Source organism: Crocodylus siamensis, chromosome 6, assembly GCF_052110815.1.
Source record: "Crocodylus siamensis isolate JL-2025a chromosome 6, ASM5211081v1, whole genome shotgun sequence".
Taxonomy (NCBI): Eukaryota; Metazoa; Chordata; order Crocodylia; family Crocodylidae; genus Crocodylus; species Crocodylus siamensis.
In genome coordinates this window covers 5,357,438-5,380,336 of record NC_143400.1, presented here as the reverse complement: position 1 = coordinate 5,380,336, position 22,899 = coordinate 5,357,438, and the positions used below count along the sequence as shown (strand labels likewise).

Here is a 22,899-nt window from a genome sequence, read left to right as displayed (position 1 = left end):
CACTGTGGCATTTTACAGATGGTGGGCTCCATTCTACCAGGGTGCTCTGGCCTAGTCCACGTCAGCATTTAGACATGTGCTAATGCATCATGTACTGGGGCTTTCCATGGAACAGTACAAACTTAATCACACGCACAGGAGCTTTGCCATGTCCAGCCAGAGAGCAGTACTGAGCAAACAACTCACTTTCTCTTTGCCTCCCTTTCAGCTGCGCTGCTTGTATTTCTCGCTGTATTGGGCTGTATCACTTTAAGAAAGAGAAGGGAAAGCCGCCAGCTCAGGAAACCGGGCACAACCGGTTCAGAGGAAGCCATATCCTCAGCAGTGAATTTAAGTGCAACCTTAAGCTTGGAGTGTCCTGTTTACAGCCAGCATACAGAGGATCCTACTTTCTTCCATTTGCACTGATGGTGCTGATACCTCTCCTCCAAAGATGTGTCCAACTCCTTGCACTGCCTGTCTACCTGCTGGCTTACCTGGGCTTATGGGAGCCCTTCTGTAAAAAGGTCTTCCCATATGCCATGGCCAGGATTGCTAACATTTACAACCTCAAGATGTTTGAGAAGAAGCAGGAGCTCTTCAGCAGCCTGAAGGAGTTTTCAGGCTCCTCAGGGGAGCTCAACCTGCTGGAGATTGGCACGGGCTCAGGTGCCAACTTTCAGTTCTTCCCACCTGGCTGCCGTGTGACTTGTACTGACCCCAATCCCAACTTCAAGAAGTTCCTGTTGAAGAGTATGGCTCAAAACCAGCACCTCCGGTTTGAGCGCTTTGTGGTGGCTTCTGGCGAGAACCTGCATTCCGTGGCTGACGGCTCCATGGATGCAGTGGTTTGCACCCTGGTGCTGTGTTCAGTGAGCAGCACTGAGAAAGTCCTGAGTGAAGTCCTGCGAGTGCTCAGGCCGGTGAGTATACTACACTGCAGTGCAATATAGGGAGATTGTTTTGCTTCCTTATAGGCCAAACTATGCCATACGAGCACCAGCTTGTGTTTAGACTCTATGCACCGGTAGTCACAGGGTAAAGCTGAATCTAAAAATCAGTTCGGCACTAATGCTATCTATGTTCTTCCCTTTCAACAAGGATAATGAAAACAGGTTTCTCTGCTTCACTTACGCAATTTTAATACTGGTTTATGTGCACTAACTAACTGAGCACTGCAATATCTGGTCTGCAAACCTCAGCAGCAAGGAGTGAGTTTTATTCAAACAAGCAAACCTTCCTTTAAAATTTTTTTTTAAATCACATCATAAAAGCATTACGTTACATAATTGAAAATTAAAAATAGCCACGCTACAAGATGTTTATGAAGCACCTCCTTCTGAGACCCAAGCATCTGTAAAATTTTGGGCTTCTAAGCACCTAAAAGACTGTGGGAAAGCAGAACTTCTCCACTTACGTCACTTATAAGCTTTTGAAAAGTGTATCCTTAATTTGGGATTATTTCTTAACTTGACAAAAGTATGCCTTACAGTGCAAGAATCTAAAACTATACTGCAAAACAGAGCTAAATCTAGTCATAAAATGAACATCTCCCCAATGGGGAGATGAAATGACAAGACTCTCATGAAGATGAAAACTACCTTAGTGTTGTGCAGTAGTTTGTACAGCCACTGAGGCTAAAACTGTACTAGACTGAGCTATGTTTCACAGTGTTGGATGAAAACAAATTCAATACATGCCCTTACCCTTTTACTTCTGATAGCTGAATTCCGACACCTCATACACCACGATTGACAGAACTCTGGTCTCACCCAATGGCCTTTTTACATAAAGCCCACTTGTTCAGGTCAAAGTGGATAACTGTTCTGGCTCCTTGCCCAAGTGTTCTCAATACAAGTCTATGGTTTAGTCAGCAGTATGGAGTTTCTTGTACTCCTGCATTTTGGTGGCGATTCTGGCAAAAATGCACAAAAGTCATAATTAGAGGTGTTGGTTATAGCCACTGGTCTAAGGACACAGGCAGAAAAGCTTCTTTGGATAAATGTGATATGTTTTATTAGACCAACTAAATAGTTGGAAAAAAATGTTCTTTGCAAGCTTTCAGGCACAAGCACCCCTCTTCCACCCAAGAGACTACACAAACACCAGCAGACTCTCTCTGCGCCTGAAGAAGGGTTCTTGTGCCCGAAAGCTTGCAAAGAACAATTTTCCAACTATTAGGTGGTCTAATAAAAGCTGTCACATTTACCCCAGATTGTCTGCCAAGATTTAGAATCAAATTCTGAAGAATCCCTAAAAATCATGAGACTGCAAAGTATCCGGGGCAGGTCCCTCATGCATCTCAAAATGATTGAGACAGATATTTGTTGAAAGGAGAGCAGTTCATAGAAGGCAGATGTGAATTCTCCTGAACAAAAAGGGATTGATTTATATAAACCTGTTTTATTTTCAGTTTCTATTTTCCCTGAGACTCCATCTCACTCTTTTTATAGCACGACTGTTGGTGTCACCACTCTTTTGACTTCACAGCCTTACTAAAATATTATGAAGAAACTTGGTGGTACTACCTCTTCTGCCATTTGTCCATTGTTTCTAATCATCAAAATATATTGCACCCGATCTGCCCTGTAATAATTGACCCAGTTAAATATCCAGGCAGTTCACAAGGCTGCCATTTAAGTGAACTCTACTACATGTTGCAAATCATTAACAGTAATAAGCTATTTCTGTTGTCTGTGGACACCCAGTCCTCATATTTTGGGATCTACTTCATTGTGCTTTATAAATATTAATAAAGCAAGATTACCCCCCATGGAAGTTAGAATACATGTTTTCACCATCTGCACCCTCAGGGAGGGAAACAGAAATTGTGGGAATGTTAAGTGATTTGTGTGAGGGCACATAAGGCAACAGTGGCTAGACAGGGCCAAGAACCCATGATTCCCAACCACAAGACCCCTCCCCTCCTTTTTTTCTTTGAGTACAAGACTGAAATGCCACCACCGCATGCCCCTCCACCCCATATAACATTACAGTGATAACATTTTTAATCTTATGGGTGAAATCAGGCAGAAAGCATGCAAGGGAATGCTGACAGCTCTCCAAGCAAAAATCCATTTGATCATGGGAGGCAGTTCCTGGAGACATAAGGGAACCCAGAGTGCAGGTGGAGGCATGCTTGCTGATGAAGTTTAGCAAATGAAATCCACAAACTTTTTAAAGACCTAGGTAAACAAAGCGTTGGCTGGGATGATATACTTGGGAATGGTCCTGCTTTGAGCGGGGGGCTGGAGTAAATGACATCCTGAAGTCCTGAAGTCCCTCCCAACCCTAATTTCCTATGATTCTGTGAAACTGATTTTAAAAGCCCTTCTTCATCCCAGAAACATTTTAACTGCATTATTCCTAGGGTGGTGCTTTCTATTTTTTGGAGCATGTGGCTGATCATCCTTCCAGCTGGGGCTACTTTTGGCAACAGATATGTGAGCCAACCTGGAGATATTTGGGAGATGGATGCTGCCTGACCAGAGAGACCTGGAAAGACCTGGAGAAAGCAAAGTTCTCTCAACTGGAGCTGTGCTACATAAATGGCCCAATGAAATGGAGCTCTGTTCTGCCTCATATCACTGGACGTGCTGTGAAATAATTACCTTCATACGCTGTGCGACAACAGATCCCACTTCAGTGCTGAATAGTCTCTGTGCTTTCTTTCAGTTCTCCATGATTGTGGCCTCTTCACATAGAATCTCCTATATAGCAACTATCTGCCCATTCGAATTGCCCTGCTGGGCTTGTGAAAATAACAGAGGGAAACTTACTGAGCATGTGCAGCTGCCTTAACTGGGGATCATGGTCTTTCATCTGTCAGCCAGAGTTCTTAGCCAGGGTTGTCATGCTGAGGACAAGCGGCCTGAAGCAAAAAAACAAAAATGAAATTTCACTGAAAATTAGGAAGGAAGCTTTGTCCTGCAGGGAGATACACAGTGGGATTAAAGAGATATGGACAAGAGAAGGTATCTTCCCTCAAACAAGTGCAGGCAAGCTGGCATGCCTTCTCATATCTGATTATTACTCCATTTTTATACATCACATTCCCAGTAACGGTTGCTATAGGGCATGTTAGGGTGCAATTAGCCCCTTTACAGGACCATCCCCAGCCAATACAGAGCTAAAACCTACAAGCGTCCCTCAGAAGTCCAGTTCTCCACCACAGAATCAGCAATAAAGCCTTGTCTCAGTTTACACTGTGAGCTGCACAAACGTTGATCCATGTTAGTGGTTACTGGTAGCTTCAGTTTGAAGCAGTCACACTTCAGGCCAGCAGCAGCCTGGAGGACTGAAAGGTAAGAATCTCATCCCCTCCCATTCCAGGCTTGACCCTGCCCCCCCAGGATCCCCACCCCCCTCCAGGGCCCTCCTCTACCTCTTTCCCCACACTTATTTGTGGCTGCCCCTGCTGTCTGTCCCAGAGAAGCAGGCAGGGAAGGGTTAACCTGCCTACCCAGTTGCCTCTGGGGTGCTGGGGAGGGTGGGGGCAGTGGGCCCAATCTGGGACAGTGGAAGAGGGTGGGGTGTTTACACTAACACTAGCTTGATAGCACAGATGAGAGAAAGTGCTTAAAGCTAGCTTCAGATATTAATGTGCAGACAATCCAGGTTTTAAGAGTTCCAAGAGTTGCCCAAAATCACCATGCAACAAGGCCCTACGGAGCCAACATCCTATGGCACAGAAATAAGTGAATACTTTCTGCGTACTTTTAAAGCTTCCAATCTAAAATCTTTACTGGTAAATGCTGACAGTTGGGAGGTGAAAGAAGAGGATTCACTGTAAATGGGGTGAGGACAGGTACAAGGGACAACTGATGAAAGTAGGGTAAATAAGTAACATCCAGAGAGAAATGGTCAAGACAGCAGCTGTTGGGTAGAGGATAAAACAGGGTTAGGGACACATGCAAAACCAGGTGGTCCTGCTGCTGAGTGAGCTTGAACACTTTTGGTCAAGTTAAACAGTAATGATAACTAATTACAAGTTTAAATGGTGAAAAGTGGTATTGTAAAGTTTAATAGGAGCCAATTCCTCCATTTTGTTTCCTGCTTGTATTTAACTCCGGTCAGGAAGAATAAAGTGAGGTGTGTGTGAAATTTAAAAAGCACCATTATCCCTTTAGACTCAGAACCAGTATACCCACTTGGCCTGCAGTGAAAAGTATTTCTGATGAAACATCTCTTTGAATGTTTCTCTCCTGTGGTATTCCTATGCTAATAAAGGTTGCTAACAAAGTAGGAAAGCTCTCAATTAATCCTTGAGTATATTTTTTCTCTGTTACCACTAGAGGGAGTAACTCTCTTGTTTTTGTAACAAGATAGTCCTTTTACAATGTTTTTTTTACACAGATTAATGGAGTGCCTAATTCCAGCATTGTGAACGCAAATGCAATTCCATTTGAATTTAATCAGCTCCGAATTTGGTTCTCGAAGCCTCTCTCTAGTGATCAATATTGAAACAAACGATTACACTTAATGGAGGCACAGGCAGGTAACCACAGGAACAAAACTGCACGCTTATATTTAACACGCTGATTGAATGTAAATCAAGCTTACACCAGAGTTGTAGGTGAGAAGGACAATACCAGTCTATTCATTTGTATTTTATAGTGCTTTTCAACTCCGGCTCTCACAGTATTTTGCAAATATCAAGTCCTTAGACTTCAAAGAGGTTCTTGTAAAGATATTGGCAAGATCACTGTTTACACATGAGAAACAGAAGGGACAGATAAGTGCCTCACTCAGAAAGAGTGAGACAGCAGGAGATCTGGGAACAGAACACTAAGAGTGCTGTTTGTGATAGCCTAGTGGCTACAGCAAGGCAGCTGTTCTTTCAGATTAGAGGCCAAATTTCCCTTCACAGAGACTTTGCTGAGCTAATGCTACAAAATGTACAGACTACATTCTGGACAAGACCCGGCTTGTCACTTCCCACTGTTTTGGGGAGATGGCAAAATTCCCTGTTAAGAGAGCAGAGGGAATTGGCTCCTACTACCATACTACCAAATCTGTAACAAGGCTCGTTTGAAAAAAAATCATACCCTAAACTATACTCCTTGCCCCAAAAGTCTTAATGCCCTTCCACGCAGTTATCAAATGTGAACAACACTAGTTACTGCCTTTGTGATACTGGTCCACACTCTGATCAGAGCTACTGGTTTAAGTGACAAAATACACTTCAGTCCTACAGGGTCAGCATAGCTAAGATTAAAATGAACAACAAAGTTTGTTCCAGCTTGTCCATAACCAAAGCCATTCAGAATCCAGTCACTTAAATCTATGCCTACTCAGATGACCTTTATGTTGCTCAGCTACAGTTGAGTGTATAATCTGAAGACAATGGGATTGCACAGGTGTAATTCAGGGCCTAATTTAGATGTCCTACCTTAATTAACAGCAACAAAGCACAAAGTGGCATTTTGACATTTATTTTTTGGAGTGGAGACACACTAAAAGAAAGATCAAACCATACAAGTCTAAGAGAGAGTACAAAACATGTGTTGCGCATTCTGTAAAAGCAATCTTGAACAGGCTTCCACAGGGCACTGCCCAACAAAGGCATTTTAAAGAATGAGGGACTAAAAACACAAACACTACAATATCTAGCTTGCATTCACACTCCTACATACAACATGGTAACAAATACCTATCTCCCTGCCTTTCGGTTCTCACCCAAGTTATGCCTGTATACCTTCACAAAGCTGAGAGTGTTACAGAGAATGCAAAAGACAAGTATTTACAGATTTATTGGAGTCTCAGAACAGCAGAGACTCCCCATGCCTGAAAAAGGGTGACTACACCTGAGAGCATGCTAATATTTTTTTTCCAACTACTCAATTGGTCTAATAAAAGATATCACATCTACTCAAAGAACCTTGCCTGCCCAAGTACCTACATATCACATTTACTGAAAATATTCTTTTGATTTGCAGAAGTGTTTACCCCAAAGCCCTTTTACCAGACTTTGTTGTTGACGCTGAGATCAAACAATGAATAAGACCCCACTGTTCCCAGTTAAGTTTGTAAGAGATGGTGCTGCTAAGTAACTCTAGAAACAGAATAAAACAATTTAAATACAAAGGCTTTTACGTTACATACATTCTCTTAATAGTTATGCTGAAGAATGTTGTACCCCTTTTTCCACCATGATGTTTGGTTCAAATCCATAATTAAAGGCAATACAAGCTTTGCCTTTATTAACAAAAAAAATACACAACAGTTCCATGTAACAGGCTACTATGGTATTGAGAAAAGTTTTGTTAACTATAAGCATGTGTCTTCAGTACAGGTTTCAATACAAGTGCCTTACCATTGTTCCATTGGTTGCAGCGGTAGCCTAGATCAGCTGCTTGCATTTTAACCACTTTGTTTAAAGCAAGTGTAAATGACAGACTGATTAAAACACTGACAACTGTCTGGTGCCTCGTCTAAACTAGAGCTTCCACTGTTGACATCATGGGTGCAGGTGTGCAGTTTGAAATTTGTAAAAACACAAAATCTAAGCCACAACACTGATCAGATATGGGTGTTTTACAAGAGAAAGGAAAATTGTAATCTGAAAGTTGCTGAATGTTTAGCTTGGAGATTGGCAGCAAAATTGCAGTTGCTTTACAAATGCCATGCTTCAAGGTCCTAGACAGATCAGAAACTGGTAACTGATCAACTGATCCTTTTTTGGGCAAGTTTCAGATGAACTCTAGGCAGGTTGCTTTGCAGGAGCTCTGATTTTCCTGGCATCATCAGTGAATGGACTTTAAAATTAGATTTCAGAAGTCTACTGGACACGTTCTAGGCTGATCTAAAGAGCAGGACACATTTCCAAGAGTGAACAAAGCAGCTAGACAGATCCAATCTGCCTACATTTCAAGGGGTATTATATTTAAATGAGCAAATTCTGCTCAGCGCAAGTCTTCTCTTAGAATGGCAGAAGCAGCAATCCTATTTCTCCGTGTCTGCGTGCAACTGCTTGCCCTGCCCATATACCTGCTATCGTTCCTGGGCATATGGAAACCTTTTGGTAGTAAGGTATTCTTTCCCTTTTTCATGGAGAGGTTCTCTGAATATTACAACCAGAAAATATCAGTGCAGAAATGGGAGCTGTTTCACAACCTGCAGGAGTTCACAGGCTCTTCGGAAGCACTGAGGCTGTTGGAAATTGGGACCGGCACCGGCACCAACTTCCAATTCTATCCACCTGGCTGTAGAATTACCTGTTCAGACACAAACAGCAACTTCCAGCGTGGTCTTTCCAAGAGCATGAACCAAAACCAGCACCTGCAGTTTGAGCGCTTCCTGGAGGCTCCAGCGGAGAACTTGAACCAGGTGGCTGATGGCTCCATGGATGTAGTGGTCTGCACCTTGGTCCTGTGCTCTGTGCAGAATGTAGAGGATGTCTTGAAAGAAGTTAAGAGAGTGCTCAGACCAGTAAGTACTGGGGAGGGACATTTCTTCTTATACCTGTTCTGCAGTCTCTGGTGTAGATTCTCCTTTAGCGGTGTTGTGCTGCTCAGGAAGATGCAAAGCAACCACAGATCCAATTTATCTGGCCAATTAAACAAAGTCTCCAGCTATAATGCAACTCAACATGATGCAAAGTAGTAGGAGCGTGCTGGTTAATCTGCTTCATGACTCTCAAGGCCAAACTGTGTTTTGTGAATTCAATTCCTATTTACTTCTACTGCCATTATGACTCAGCATTTATAGCAAATTAAGCCCTTCATTATTTCCTTCCCTCCTAAGTAATTTTCCTTAGGGAAAAAAAAAAGAAAGTAGTGAAACATACTGCATCAGCTAACAAAGGGCAGCAAAAGGGATTTTTTAAATGTTACTTGTCAGAATGAAGACTGGCAATCATAGAATCATAGAAGTCAGGTCGGAAGGGACCTTGTAGATCTTCAAGTCCGACCCCCTGCCTGGGCAGGAGAAAAAACTGGGCTCAAATGATTCCAGCCAGGTAGGCATCAGCCTCCTCTTAAAGACCCCCAGGGTAGGAGCCAGCACCACTTCCCTTGGAAGCTGCTTCCAGCTCCTAGCCACCCTGACTGTGAAGTAGTTTTTACGGATGTCTAATCTAAACCTACTCTCCAACAACTTGTGGCTGTTATTCCTTGCTATGCCAGGGGGCGCTCGGGGAAACAAGATCTCTCCCAAACCCTTCTGGTCCCCCCTAGTGAGTTTATAGACTGTCACCAGGTCCCCCCTCAGCCTTCTCTTGTGAAGGCTGAACAGGTTCAGGTCCTGCAGTCTCTCATTGTAGGGTCTGCCCTGTTGTCCCTGGATCATGACGGTGGCCCTCCTCTGGACCCTCTCAATGTTGTCCACATCCCTCCTGAAGTGGGACACACAGAACTGGACACAGTACTCTAGCTGCGGCCTGACCAGTGTTGCATAGAGGGGGAGGATCACCTCCCTGGACCTGCTCAAGATGCACCTGTGGATGCACGACAAGGTCCGGTTAGCCGTGCTAACCGTGACCTCGCATTGTCGGCCCATCTTCATCTTGGAGTCAGTAATGACTCCAAGATCCCTTTCTGCCTCCGTGCTCTCAAGAAGGGAGTTTCCCATCTTATAAATGTGCTGCTGGTTACTACTGCCCAAGTGCAGCACCCTGCATTTGTCAGTATTGAAACACATCCTGTTTTTGTTAGCCCACCCCTGTAACCTATCCAGGTCTTGCTGCAGTCTTTCCCTTTCTACTAGTGTGCTCACCTCACCCCAAATTTTGGTATCATCAGTGAATTTAAACAGGTTGCTTTTCACCCCATTGTCCAAATCGCTGATAAAGAAATGGAACAGCACGGGCCCAAGGACCGAGCCCTGAGGGACTCCACTGCCCACTCCTCCCCAGGTCAAATATGACCCGTCCACCACCCCCCCCTGAGTACGACCCTTCAGCCAATCTGCGATCCATCTGACTGTGTAGGCATCAATACCACAGCTGCCCAATTTTTTAATAAGGATGGGGTGGGAGACGGTGTCAAAGGCCTTGCTGAAGTCCAGAAAGACTACATCCACGGCAACACCTGCATCCAGTGCTTTTGAGACCTGATCATAACAGGCAATCAGGTTGGTCTGACATGACCTGCCCCTAATGAAGCCGTGCTGGTTGCCCTTGAGCATCATCCCTGAGGCCGGCCCATTGCAGATGTGCTCCATGATGATCTTTTCAAAGAGTTTCCCTAGGATTGAGGTAAGACTGATGGGCCTATAGTTGCCTGGGTCCCCCCTCCTCCCTTTTTTAAAGATGGGGACCATGTTGGCTATCTTCCAATCATCTGGCACCTGGCCCAAGCACCACGAGCGCTCGTAAAGCTGTGCCAAGGGCCCTGCAATAACCCCTGCTAGCTCTCTCAACACCCTGGGGTGAAGAGCATCTGGACCCGCTGATTTGAACCTGTCCAGCCCCTCCAGAAACTCTCTAACCCGGTCCTCCCCAACCTGAGGCCTGGAGGCATTCCCCTTGAGTCTGTCTTGCATCACGGTGGGGAAGTCCCGGTCCCTGCACAAGAAAATGGAGGTGAAGAATTGGTTAAAGAGGTCTGTTTTCTCCTCTGGCGCAACCACCAGATTGCCCACAGGATCTTGCAGGGGCCCCACAATTCCTGGCACTTTCTTCATCCTCCCTATATATTTGAAAAAGGATTTTTTATTATCTTTGATTTTGGACGCAAGTCCTAGCTCTATGTCCGCCTTAGCAGTCCTGACAGCCCCCCTACAGGCCCTAGCAGAGGAGGTATACTCCTCTTTGGAGACAATACCCCCTTTCCACCAGTTGTACGCCGCCTTTTTGGCAATCAGGCATTCCTGTACACCCTTGGTGAGCCGGGGGGCTTTCGGGCACTCTTGCCCCCCTTCCTTTTTGTTGGGATGGTCACCCCTTGGGCCCTGAGTATTGTCTCCTTAAGGAACAACCACTCATCTTGGGCACTGAGTTCCCCTGCTCTCGAGAACCCCAGCGCCTCTCCCACTAATCTCCTCAACTCGTTGAAGTTGGCCCTCTTGAAGTATAGGGCTACCACCTTGCTGCAGGCCCTCAACACCCTGCTCTGGATGGTGAATTCCAGCAAGCAATGATCGCTATCACCCAGGTGGTGAAGGACCTGGAGGCCCCTGACCAGGTCATCGCCTGTGGCCAGGACCAGGTCCAACAGGGCATTTCCTCTGGTGGGACTGTGCACCTCCTGAATTAAGTGGAGGTCCTGTATCTTGGCCAGGAACCTCCTGGAACAATCCGACCTGGCTGACTGTTCCTCCCAGCAGATGTCTGGGTAATTTAAATCACCCATGACAACTACATCCCTTGCCTTAAGTGCAAGGGATAAAATAAAATTTAATCAGGGAAAGATTTTAAAATTTAATCAGGGAAAGATTTTAAAATGCTATAAAGGAAATACGAGAGTTTTGTGGACAGCATATCTCTGTAGATAAAGCGTCAGGCAGCTTTTAGAATATATATTAATGTGGGTTTTAAACATCTGTATAAATATGTAATTTCATATTCATATTAACATTCAACTGAATAGAAAAAGATTTTAAAAGAACTATGAAAAAGAGAAAAAGACAGAGAGACTGAATGAAAAGTATGCAAGGAAAACTAGCTTTAAAGGTGTGTCAGTTCTCAGTTTGGACAGAGTAAACGGGAAGAGAGACTTTTAGGATAACTAAGAAATGTTCTACATGCTGCATACCCCAAGAGCATTTTAACGATTGTTTTGTCTCCCCAGGGTGGCGCTTTCTACTTCTTAGAGCACGTGGCTGCAGATCATTCAAGCTGGAGCTATTTTTGGCAGCAAGTCCTCTAACCAACCTGGAAGCTTGTGTTTAGCGGATGCTGCCTGATGAGAGAGCCGTGGAAAGAGATAGAAAAGGCCAAGTTTTCAGAAGTAAAGTTACGGCACATAAGTGTGCCCTTATGGTGTGCTCCTCTTAAGGCTCATGTAATCGGATATGCTGTGAAATAATTCTCTGTATGGTTTAAAATTTGAATTGGTTTGCTTCTGTGGAAAGCATATAATTAATCTGGCAATCAGGACTCATAGTAGAGATGATCTCTTTTCTTAGACCAACGAGATTGTTGCAAAAAATTTATTTAATTGCAAGCTTTCAGGCACAAACACCCTTCATCAGGCATTGGAGAAAAGATTGTACAAGTTCTCCTGGGTAGAAATGGAAGTTCATATTTCATAGGATTTCACAAAGGAATCAATAGATGGAAAACTCCTCTGGGCAGTCATATGTGCTTACTTATGTCATTCCTTTGCTTACTTATGTAATCAACTGTCACCTCTTAAAAAAACAGCACGAGATGCAGTAACCTCATGATCTGAATCCAAACATGACTCTACTTACTTTAAATCCCCCGTACAGAAATGAAATGAGAAATGCTCCCATTATCTAGACACCTTAAGCTAGAAATAAACATGTCACAAAAGAAAAAACAGACATGCTTTTCAGCTGAAATACCGGGACTCCCACTTTTACAGGTGTTAAATCCAGTCACCATGCACCAATAATACTGGGAAACCAGGCTTTGCCTCTGCTAAACTTCTTATGAAGAAGGTTGCATCATTGCAGAGACTCCACTTACAGAGGTGTGCCTACGCTGGCTTTCCTACCTTGTCTTGTCTAAACCTGGGGAGAAGAAGGTTGAATTACAAAAGCAAAGGCACTAGCCGAGAATGAATGGTGCTTCCGCAGGTGCTACCATGACGGAGTCTGGCTTGCAGGAGAACGGGCAGCATCCAAGAAAAGCCATGATCGTTTCTTAAGCAACCAGGGACACACAAGCCCAATGGTGGATCTTCACTCTGCCATGTTCACTTACCAGCTAGTCGAGTTAGCCACAAGAAGGGAGCTGCGAGCGTGGCAAGAATCAGCCTTCGGGCTCTCTCAGGGGCGTTTTCCGGCTCCTTGCTCCCTGTCCCCATGCTCTGCTTCTCCCCGCAGCAGGGACCAGCTTGGCCCTAAGAACAGGCAACTGTCCTCGGCTCGATCACGAACATCTGCCCATGGGCCCTTTCCCTTCGTTCGCCACCAGCTGCCCTTCACCTGGCGACGGCCTGGCCCCACTTGGGCTCTCTTGTGGCACTCGGAGGCGGCTGTCGCGCTCGCGGCTCCGCCACTCCTGCTGGGCTGGTGCCGCCCTCCAGGATGCGGGGAAGGCCCTGGGCCACGCAGCAAACAAACGCCCGCAGTGTAGTCAATGGCTGCATCACTGTGACAGGGCCCTGGGGTGGGGGAGATTTAGTTACAGTACTGTGGGGGGGGTGGAAATGATTTTGTAACGGGTGTGCGTGTGTGTCTGAGCTTGTGACAGGACTACGAGGGATATGTGTGAGATGTTGTGAGGGTACCACAGGCAGGGTGTGCATGTGCGTGTGTGATTTTGTGATGGTGTTGCACAAATGCGGTTCGTTTCCTTCGAGGCGCGCAGAGATCACAGACACACAAACATCAGCCGGCACAAAAGGATGTATTTGTTTGCAAACAAGGTCAGAGTGGGGCATTGATGCCCAAATCAGCTTCTGACAAACTAATTGTGTTTGCAAGCGGAATTTATCTTCTCTCTCCTGGGCACGTGTGCAGAAACAGGAACTCTTACAGCCTACTTCCGTTTCATACAAGCATACATGTAGTTACATCATTACATACATCGCATGTATAGTATAATTAGCTACTTAAGTATGCGGGGCGGAGAGATGAATATGCAACAGTTCATTAAGCATGCCCAGAAACTACAACAGTTCGCCAAAAGTTCATACCCCAAGGCCACAGTCAATTGAATTCCAGCTTCTGTAATCAGCATGAGAAAGACTAAGGCGGGTGACGGGGAGAGAGAAAGGAGCCTTGGACAGTATTTCTTTCTTATCAAGAGTAAGATGCAGGCTGTGCATTTCTAACAATATTCCATTTCTAACAATAGTACTGTGGGGCAGGGGTGATTTGTGACAAGACTATGAGGGTGTGCGTGCCTGAGGTTTTGTGAGAGTACCATGGGCAGGGTATGTATGTGTGTGATTTTGCGATGGTACTACGGGGGGCTGTGATTTTGCGAGAGGACTATGAGGGTGCGCGTGTGAGATGTTGTGAGGGTACCATGGGCAGCGTGTGTGTATGTGTAATTCGTGACCGTACTATGGGGTAGGTGTGATGTGTGACGGGACGATGAGGTGTGGTGACACCTTGTCCCGGCACCACGGGACGGGCGCGCACAACCCGCCAACCGCCCCGAGACCCGACGAAAGCGAGGCAGCGGGCCGGATGACGTCAGAAACGGCCGCTGGAGAACAGGCGCCCGCTCGCGCCAGCCCCGCCGAGTCACATGGTTCACACCTCGCGCCAGCGCCCGCCCGCCATTTTGTGCCTCGAAGCAGGATGCGGCCGGGCCTCGGCGCCGCCCCGGTGCAGGGGCTGCTGCTGCTGCTGCAGACGGGCGCCGGCGTCCTGGCGCTGTGGACGGCCAGGCGGGGTAAGCTGCCTGCACCATGGCGCGGGCCGTTATTGCCGCACTGCGCCTGCGCACGCCCCTTCCCCCCCCGCACATCTTCCATGAGACCCCGCGGGCAGGGGGCGGCCGCTTGGTAACGCTGCGCTTCCCCGGGCAGAGTGCGGGGAGCAGCCGCTCGTGGACCAGCTGTCGGGGCCGCGGATCGTGGGCGGCCGGGACGCGCCGCTGGGAGCCTGGCCCTGGCAAGTCAGCCTGCAGGTCTTGCGGCCCGGCCTGGGATTCCGGCACCTGTGCGGCGGGGCGCTGGTGGCTGAGCGCGCCGTGCTGAGCGCCGCGCACTGCGCGCGGGACCAATGGTGGGTGTCGGGCAGGCCGCGGGCCTCGCGCTCCTCCACCCCCGAGCACGCCCTGGGGACGGGGTGGGCAGAAATGGCCCTCTCCCCCCTGCCCCGGGAGCCCAGCACCTCGCTAGGGCTCTGCTCTGTGCACAGGGGTTTGGTGCAGATGTGATGTCTCTTATCAGGTATCCCCCGACCCAGGCAAGGCACCTAAAGTGGCCCTGCATCGCGGAGGGTCACACCCCTTTGCGGACAGGACTCCCTACAGTCACCCCATCCTTCACTTCCCCGGGATCATCTCGGCTGTGTGCTGCAGGACAGGCCAGGATGGAGAACAGCGGTTCCCGACCCCCAATCTTGTGGGCTCAGAAGCTGTGCTTACCTAGGGGAAAATACCGCAAACACCACAGCGGCTTCCTAGTTGCACCCAGGGAAGACCGCTTTGCTAGCAGGGGATTGGACCCGTGTCGGTCATGCCTAGTTAACCTTGGCTTTACACCTGCTTTATGGAAATGGGAGACTCCTCCCTGGCTTTCGCTCTCGGCCACAGGAGCGTAAAACTCATGAACATCTAAACCCCAAGTCTCCAGGCTTGGGCCTGCACATAGGATGCCCGCCAAATGATTTGGAAACATCTGAAGCCTCAGGTGGAAGATGTTTGCTGGTAGAAGGGCCACTTACAGTTCTTGAATAATTCACAGATTTGGAATGGATTTGGCTTGGGACAGGAAAAACTTTCCTTAAAAAAAAGAAAATTATGGAAATGGGAGACTTTCCTAAGTTGGCTGAAGGCAAGCAAACTCAAGGGCATCCAAACCCCAAGCCTCCAGGCTTGGGCCTGCATGTAGGATGCCTGCCAAAAGATTTGGAAGTACCTGTAGCCCCAGGCTACAATGTTTGGGGTGGAGGATACTTGCCAGTAGTTGGGCTTCATGTGGTTCTTCAGTGATTGAAAGAATCTGGAACTGATCTGGCTGATTTGACCTGGGACATGAAAAATTGTCCTTTTAAAAAAAAAAAAAAAATCTTTTATTAAGTACCCAAGCTGTAGCCATATTGGTCTAGGAGACTCGTAGCAGAGATGATACCTTTTCTAAGACCAATTAGATATTTCCAACATTTTTAAGAAGTTGTGGGTTTTGGGGTTTTTTTGTTGTTGCAAATATCTAGTTGGTCTAATAAAAGATATCAAAACTTGTGGCAGAGGTGATATCTTTTATTAGACCAGCCAGATAGTTGAAAAAACGGTTCTTTGCAAGCTTTTGTGCACAAGCTTTCTTCTTCAAGTGTAGGAAGAGTCGGCTGGTGTTTGTTTCCACCCAACACTACACAAACTTCACCAGACTTTCCCTACACCTGAGGAAAGGTGCCTGAAAGCTTACAAAGAGCCATTTTTCCAACTATTTACCCGGTCTAATAAAAAGATATTGCATCTACCCAAAGAATCTTGTCTGTGTCCGTAGACCTACACAGCTACAATCAATACCTGCTCTGTAGTCGCTCTCACTGCAGGTAGCAAAAGGATTGATTGCAAACACTGCAGACTTTAGTTTTAGCTCTAATCCCAGCAACTTTCTCATCTTCATTCTGCTATGTTTTGTAAGACTTTTATTCAACAAAAATCAACAATTTGGGGCTAAACTGTCACCTTTTACAGGATAGTAATAGCACCCTCCAAAGAGAGTTATTAACAACATCCATGGCTACAGCCTATAGTAGTTTTCTCCTTTGTCTTCTTTTTTTTAATGTTTGCACATTGACAGCAGTTCATGCAATGACATCTTTGTCCTCATGCTCCCGTGGCCATGTATTGACATAATCACGAACCCAAGTATATTAAACAGTATCAGGACCTCACTGAACTCCAGGATTCTCATCTTGTGACTTTTGGTGTATTAACTACTGGTCTGTTTAGTTTTATTTTGGCAAGCAGTGGTATTATTAAACAATGGTTACAGTCAAAAGATACATCTGTGCTTCATACTCTGGACAATTTTGCAGATTACCCTTTCTCCATAATAGACCAAAGACATAACATTTTGACCAACTTGCATTGACATCAAATAATAGTTTAGTTCTCCCACTGACTTCAGTGGAAATTAAATCAGCCTCTAAAGGACTTTGGTCCTATTGCTGTGTTTAATGAAAAAGCAAGCCAATATTTGTTCGGTTACTTGACCCAACTGAGTGCTTAGTTTGGTCATCCCCTTAATATTACTTGTAAATTTGTGCCAAATATTTACTGTGGGATTTTAATATCAAGCATAAAGTTGATGAAACAATAACACATTTTTTTAATTACACAATCAAGTAATTAATTTACTTTAGTTGTGAAAAAAAATCAATTCTCTTCTAGGGACCCAAGCCGGTGGAGGGCTGTGATTGGTATAAATAACCTTTTTAAACCTGAGAGACATACTGTGAAAAGCAGTGTTGATGAGATCACTATCCATCCAGAATACAAGAAGGAGACTTTTGAAAATGACATTGCATTATTTAAACTAGATAAATCTTTAGGCTACAGTGACTATATTCAGCCCATCTGCTTACCCTTTGCTCACTTTCATGTAAATATTGAAAACCGCACACAATGCTTCATAACTGGTTGGGGCAGTATTTCTGAGAAAGGTAAATATCTGTTGTTTTTAATTGCTTCTTTTTTCTTTTTGCTAATAAGTGATGAGAGAAATCAGCTTCAGGTTATGGCAGTTTATTATCAGTGAAATTATTAATTCAAAGAACATGATTTAATTGTGAGCTTAAAAAGGTACTGTTTTCAAATAATCTTTTTGGTATTTCTTAGATGCTGTTATCAGCTACATTTGTTTTTGTTGGCTTTATCACTAAGAAAATCTTCCTCTTAATTACAGAAATTATAATGGTCCTTTTCCTCCTCCTCTGTTCACATAAAAAAAGAGGCTATGACAAAGTATCAAAGTTTTATTGCTTGGATAGCATTAGGATTGGGTGCGACTTTTTGAGGTAAAGTTGAAATTAAAAAAAAGCTTTTATAACTGTGCATTTGAGAACTCTTAGAGGTATCAGCTCTGTTTACCATAAAAGTTGGCTACTTAACATTGCACTTCTACGCTAAAAAGGACTCTAACATATGTGAAGATAGTAAACATGGAACTTCACAAAGATTGTCTTAATTTACAAATAAATAGATGATTTTTTTTCCCCCCACCGAGTCAAGTCTAGTTTGATATCCTCAGGGCCCTGCCACATTTTCAAACTAAAGCTGGGTAGAAACCAGCTCTAAACTTGTTACACATTTTCAAGCACTCACTTTGTAGCTGGTTAGCTCTTTACATGTGGAGAGAGATTTTTATGGTGGGACAATTACTTTGTGTGTCCCATCTAAATTTAATTGTGCAGTTGGCCAGTTAATTTTGTAATATATGTAATATGTAGCAGGGGCCTTAATCACCTGTAAATGTTTATGGAAGCCAAATTCTGCTCTCAATTATATCCCTGGAAAGCAATCTAGGGTTTCACAGGTGCAGCTAAGGGCAGAACATGGCTCATATTCTTTATTCAGGGGATAATTGGCAAGAAGAGAAAACTGCTTTACCGAAGTTTGCAGTTAGAAAAAGGTTCTTACTGAAAAACAGCAAGACTGTAAGACTCCTCCAGCTACTTATCGTCATAAACCCATGGTGGGATAGCTGGTCTGCACAGGATGCTCCTACACAAATTGCAGTGGACACAGCGCAACATTTAGTCACTTCCATGGTGGAAGGGAAGGAGATCCAAGGACAGCTAGGATCAGATGTGCTGACAACACCCCCCCCCCCGGCTTGGAAATGTTAAGTTAAATACTATCATCATGCAAGCTTCTTCAGTCAAAAAGGCAGAAGTGTAAAATAAGCCTTCCCTCCTGGTCATATACCTACTTGTTTGCAAGCTTTAGACACAGTATTAATCTGATTAAATTCACTGCTCCTACTCACATTCTTAAAGTTAAGCAGGCATCTGAGTGTTTGCAGGCTTGAGGACGAAGTAAAGCTCAAAAGCAGAAAAGAAATGTGCATAGAAATGTTGGACTGAGTAACGAACATGTTCTGGCTTCGACATATTTTATGTTCCCTTACAGGTGAAAGCACACGTATATTACAAGAAGCTGAAGTATATATTATTCCTTCAGATATTTGTAATGGTTTTGATTGGTATGCAGGGATGATTACTGCAAATATGCTTTGTGCTGGTGATGAATCAGGAGGTATAGATAGTTGTCAGGTAAGATGCATTTTCTACTTCTAAAGGCAGTAGCCAAGCCAAGAGGTTATTAATGCAGGGACATTACTGGGCACATGCCAGCAATCACACCCATCAAAGCCTGAGTGCAGGTGAGGCACATGCTGAGGGCTGTTCTTAGCCACTTGGTCTGATTTTTTTCAGTACTGGGTGCACACAGCCTGCTCCACAGCAGTGCTCCTTGGCAGCGTGCAGGGGGAGTGGAGAATCTCCAAGAAATAATGTAGTCTTCCAACCACATCAGTTTTAGCAAATGCATGCTTGCCTTGGCCATCCACATGTCCAGGATATAATTTTTGTTTTGCTATCAAAATATATACATTACTGAAGTGATTAAAATTTATTTTTTCTTCATTCTGAAATTGGGGAGGGTCTTTTTGTTTTGTTTTCCTTTTCAGGGAGACAGCGGTGGACCTTTAGCATGCTATGATCCTTCTGCCAGCAAATACTACCTGACAGGGATTACAAGTTTTGGGTTTGGCTGTGGCCGGCCTAGGCTTCCTGGAATCTATGTGCGTATGTCTCAGTATGACAGATGGGTAAACACTCATATTTTGCTGGGCAGCAAATCTACAGCTATGAGGATTTCACTGGCCTTGAACTTCTTGTGTGTCGGGTGGATATTACTACAGACTGTGTGAAGAGCATGCTATTATTTCAGTGTAACAGAGGTTTCAGTATTTTCTCAAATTTCTACTTGAACGTTGTCCAGTGGGGCAACTACTCATGTTTTTTTATGAATAACTATCATTAACAAATGTGGATAAATGCTTTTTTCTGTATTAGCACAAGGTGTTTTATCTATCCAGTCCACATACGTACATGACCTATAATGAAGCCTTTTACTCCTTTTGAATTGATACTAATCATTGTGTATCATAAGTAAGTGAAGCAAAGCATAAACAGTAGAGAGAGATTTTATAGAGTTATATTAGCATATTCTGTGGGCTTCACCTTTTAAAAATATGAAAGCCAGTCTATTATAAAGCTATGTATTATGTTGATAAGTAGGCATAAAACAGCAGGTTTTGTCAAAGTAAAGCAGAAAACTATTATTTTGGCCAAATCACAAAATGCATTCCATTCAAGGCTTGAAGGGACACAGTCAACTATATTTCACTCTGTATTATTGTACCATTTGTGTTATTGTATTATTACAATATCTTAGCATCTAGAAAATAAAATGCATTTCACACCAAGATAAGTCCTGATTTAGTTTTGTCTGTAGATAAAATTCCCAAACATGCCAGTAAATTCATACTCTATGGGAATGTAGTTGCATAGAAATTATTTAGGAAGGAACATTCCCTTCTTTTCAGGTAAATACACTTACCATATTTATTTAAAAGTGTGTGTGATTTTTACAATCCATTCCTGCCCATCACTGAGTTCAGCACAAATAAAAGGAGAAATGAACAATAATCTTTCTACTATAAAATGAAACTGACCATATAAATAATAAACTGGAATCAGAAATAATTATGGGGTTTTTTAACCCCAATCTCTTTTCAGCTCTAGTAATCAGGTGTGGTACAGCATTTACAGGCAAAAAAGGGATTTTTAAATTAGCTCCCTCTGCTGGATTACTAACAGCAAAGCATAGCGTATTTTGTAATTGTAGGTAATGGCAAAGATTAATTTAAAACTGACAGCCCCTCCCTCCAGAAGCCACAAAAATCCAAACACAGATAGTCAGAATATAGTAGAAATTCCTCAGTAAATTATCTTAATTTTAAGGGTATTTTGAACCTGGGACAACAGATTCCTTTTAACTAGCAATCCATTTTGATTCAATAAACAACGAACATTAACATTTTATTTTGGGGTCTTTATTACTGAGGTCAAAAGTTGCAGCCACCTATATTTCAACAAATATTTACAATTCATATAAAGTATGTACCTGTGTTTGGAGAGAAATGGAGCAATGGTATTCAGTGTTTATTTACATTACCTTCTGGATACAGTTTTGTAACTATTACCACTTATATATATAAAGAAAATTGTATGCATGTTGCCAAGTAACTTCCTCCTGACCAAAAAAACACTTGTAAGAACAAGCCAGGACGATTGCTTCTTACTTCCATAATAATAATTTTAAAAAAGGCCTAAGCTTCTGCTTCTTAAAACATTACCACATCAACAGGATAGTAACTGATTAACATATTTCTCAATAGCAGCTAGGCAAGATTCTTTGGGTAAATGTGGTATCTTTTATTAGACCAACTAAGTAGTCGGAATAGTTGTTCTTTGCAATTTTCTGGGCATAGGCACCCTTCTTCAGAAGATATCACATCTACCCAAAGAACCTTGTCTGCTTATGTCCTTAAACCAATATGACCAACCAACAAACAGCCCTCACTCAGTGCAGCCATCAGTTCAGCTTAGTGGTGAAGTGAAGCTAGAATCAGCTGCTAATACAACCTTGAAACTTATCAGCTTTAAAAAAAAAAGTCATAAAGGGATCTTTACAAAAAACAACAGAAGGACAGCAAACAGTCAGGATTCAGATACCAGCCAGGAGGACTACTGAGCTTGGTAAAGCATTAATTCTGATAGTCAAACTCTGCTTACAGATGGACACCTGTTTCCTTTTCAAGTTAATGAACGTTTTGTGCACCTCCAAAGGCAGAGTTTGCCAGAAGGATGCTGAATGCCTTCTGAAAAATGCTCATTATCCTTATACTCCTATTGACCCTAAAGGAAGCATAAGGCAGTTTGCACCTCTTAGGATAGGTTCAGTCCATCATAAATACCAAAAGCCAGCCTTGCAGTTTTTACCAGTGCTGGGCAACAAATGCATTTTAAGCACTTCAAGATTTTTTTTAAATGATTTGTGAACTCCGCTTTGTTTCAAGGAACTATGTCCCATGATAGTTGCATTTGCTGAAGTTTATAAAGATAACAAGCAAGTCACTACCACAGCTCATGTAGTGCAAAGTTCCGACTTGTCTGCAAACAGTCTATATGCTGGCTAGGAAGCCGGATACTACAAACAAACCAAAAAAAATAAGACCGACGACTCAAATGTCAAGTGACCTCATATAAGCAGTACACATGTAGGAAGTAAATTAATCTTTAATTCCACTTGTTTGGGCTAGAACAACGCAGTCAAACACAGCACTGCCTCTTAGTAGTAACACAGTCTGTTGTGCAATTCCAATACATATAACTGGAACCAGAATGCAGTCAAAACTATGGAAAAAATAGTGCATTACCATTCATGCAAAAGCAATGCCTATATACTGTTTTATTTGTACCCAAGAGTCCTGATCACATTAAATATCCTTTAATTGTTCACTTGGGGGAAAAAAAAACCCAAGTAAAAATGATACATACCAAAATTCCTGATAGCATTTTCCATTAAGTTCAAACACATGCAAAGCTTTATTGACTGTGCCAAAAAAATTTAACTTATTTTTTCCAATAAGTTTTTTAGGATTTATTATTTTTGTAAATTGCCTAGAGATGCATATAAGAGCAATTCAAATAGTTCCCACACTAGAGGATTTAAATTTACTTTGTACTATCCATAAAAATATATGATTGAAAATCTGAGGCATAAAATATTCTTTTTTTTTTTTTTTTACTAAGAGCTGTATAAACAGTAAAAACTGTTAAAATAGGCATATAAATTCAATTTCAGAATTTGTAAAGATTTTAGTTTAACTATAAAATATACCCACCATCTAACTTTTTAATAGACTATTTTGTTACAAAGATACCATTTTTTGTAAAATATCGCCTACCTTACAAAATAAGTTTGGTAATTGTGCACTTTTTAAAAAAAATTATAAGCCCTATATTAGAACCTTATTAACCCCTTTGGTATGCATCGTTAGCTTTTTTTTTTTTTTAATTTTACTGTTCTTTTTT

General features: G+C 43.4%; 3 protein-coding genes across 3 annotated transcripts; all 3 read left to right on the top strand.

Annotated features, from left to right (window-relative positions):
- Positions 1–274: 274 nt before the first annotated feature.
- Positions 275–5,236, top strand: LOC149860657 (thiol S-methyltransferase TMT1B-like). Its single transcript, XM_090053240.1, has 2 exons — positions 275–902; positions 3,350–5,236. Exons 1-2 carry the CDS (start codon positions 408–410, stop codon positions 3,584–3,586), a joined length of 732 nt encoding a protein of 243 aa, XP_089909366.1. The 5' UTR covers positions 275–407; the 3' UTR covers positions 3,587–5,236.
- Positions 5,237–5,386: 150 nt separating this feature from the next.
- On the top strand, positions 5,387–12,506 carry LOC149860656 (thiol S-methyltransferase TMT1A-like). Its single transcript, XM_090053239.1, is given in 2 exon segments — positions 5,387–8,409; positions 11,709–12,506. Coding segments are annotated over 2 exon segments (741 nt in total). The 5' UTR covers positions 5,387–7,905; the 3' UTR covers positions 11,946–12,506.
- Positions 12,507–14,148: 1,642 nt separating this feature from the next.
- TMPRSS12 (transmembrane serine protease 12) lies at positions 14,149–22,875 on the top strand. Its single transcript, XM_090051558.1, has 5 exons — positions 14,149–14,452; positions 14,538–14,787; positions 17,126–17,397; positions 18,866–19,008; positions 19,425–22,875. The coding sequence occupies exons 1-5, from the start codon at positions 14,149–14,151 to the stop codon at positions 19,665–19,667; spliced, it is 1,212 nt and encodes a 403-aa protein (XP_089907684.1). The 3' UTR covers positions 19,668–22,875.
- Positions 22,876–22,899: the final 24 nt, after the last annotated feature.

Excerpts from the sequence above, each read along its gene's own strand:
- LOC149860657 (XM_090053240.1), top strand. The coding sequence starts at position 408 with ATGGTGCTGATACCTCTCCTCCAAAGATGTGTCCAACTCCTTGCACTG. Across the intron at positions 903-3,349 it reads TCCTGCGAGTGCTCAGGCCG|GGTGGTGCTTTCTATTTTTT; the intron begins GTGAGTATACTA and ends CATTATTCCTAG.
- TMPRSS12 (XM_090051558.1), top strand. The coding sequence starts at position 14,149 with ATGAGGTGTGGTGACACCTTGTCCCGGCACCACGGGACGGGCGCGCAC. Across the intron at positions 14,453-14,537 it reads GCTGTGGACGGCCAGGCGGG|ACCCCGCGGGCAGGGGGCGG; the intron begins GTAAGCTGCCTG and ends ATCTTCCATGAG. Across the intron at positions 19,009-19,424 it reads GAGGTATAGATAGTTGTCAG|GGAGACAGCGGTGGACCTTT; the intron begins GTAAGATGCATT and ends TTTCCTTTTCAG.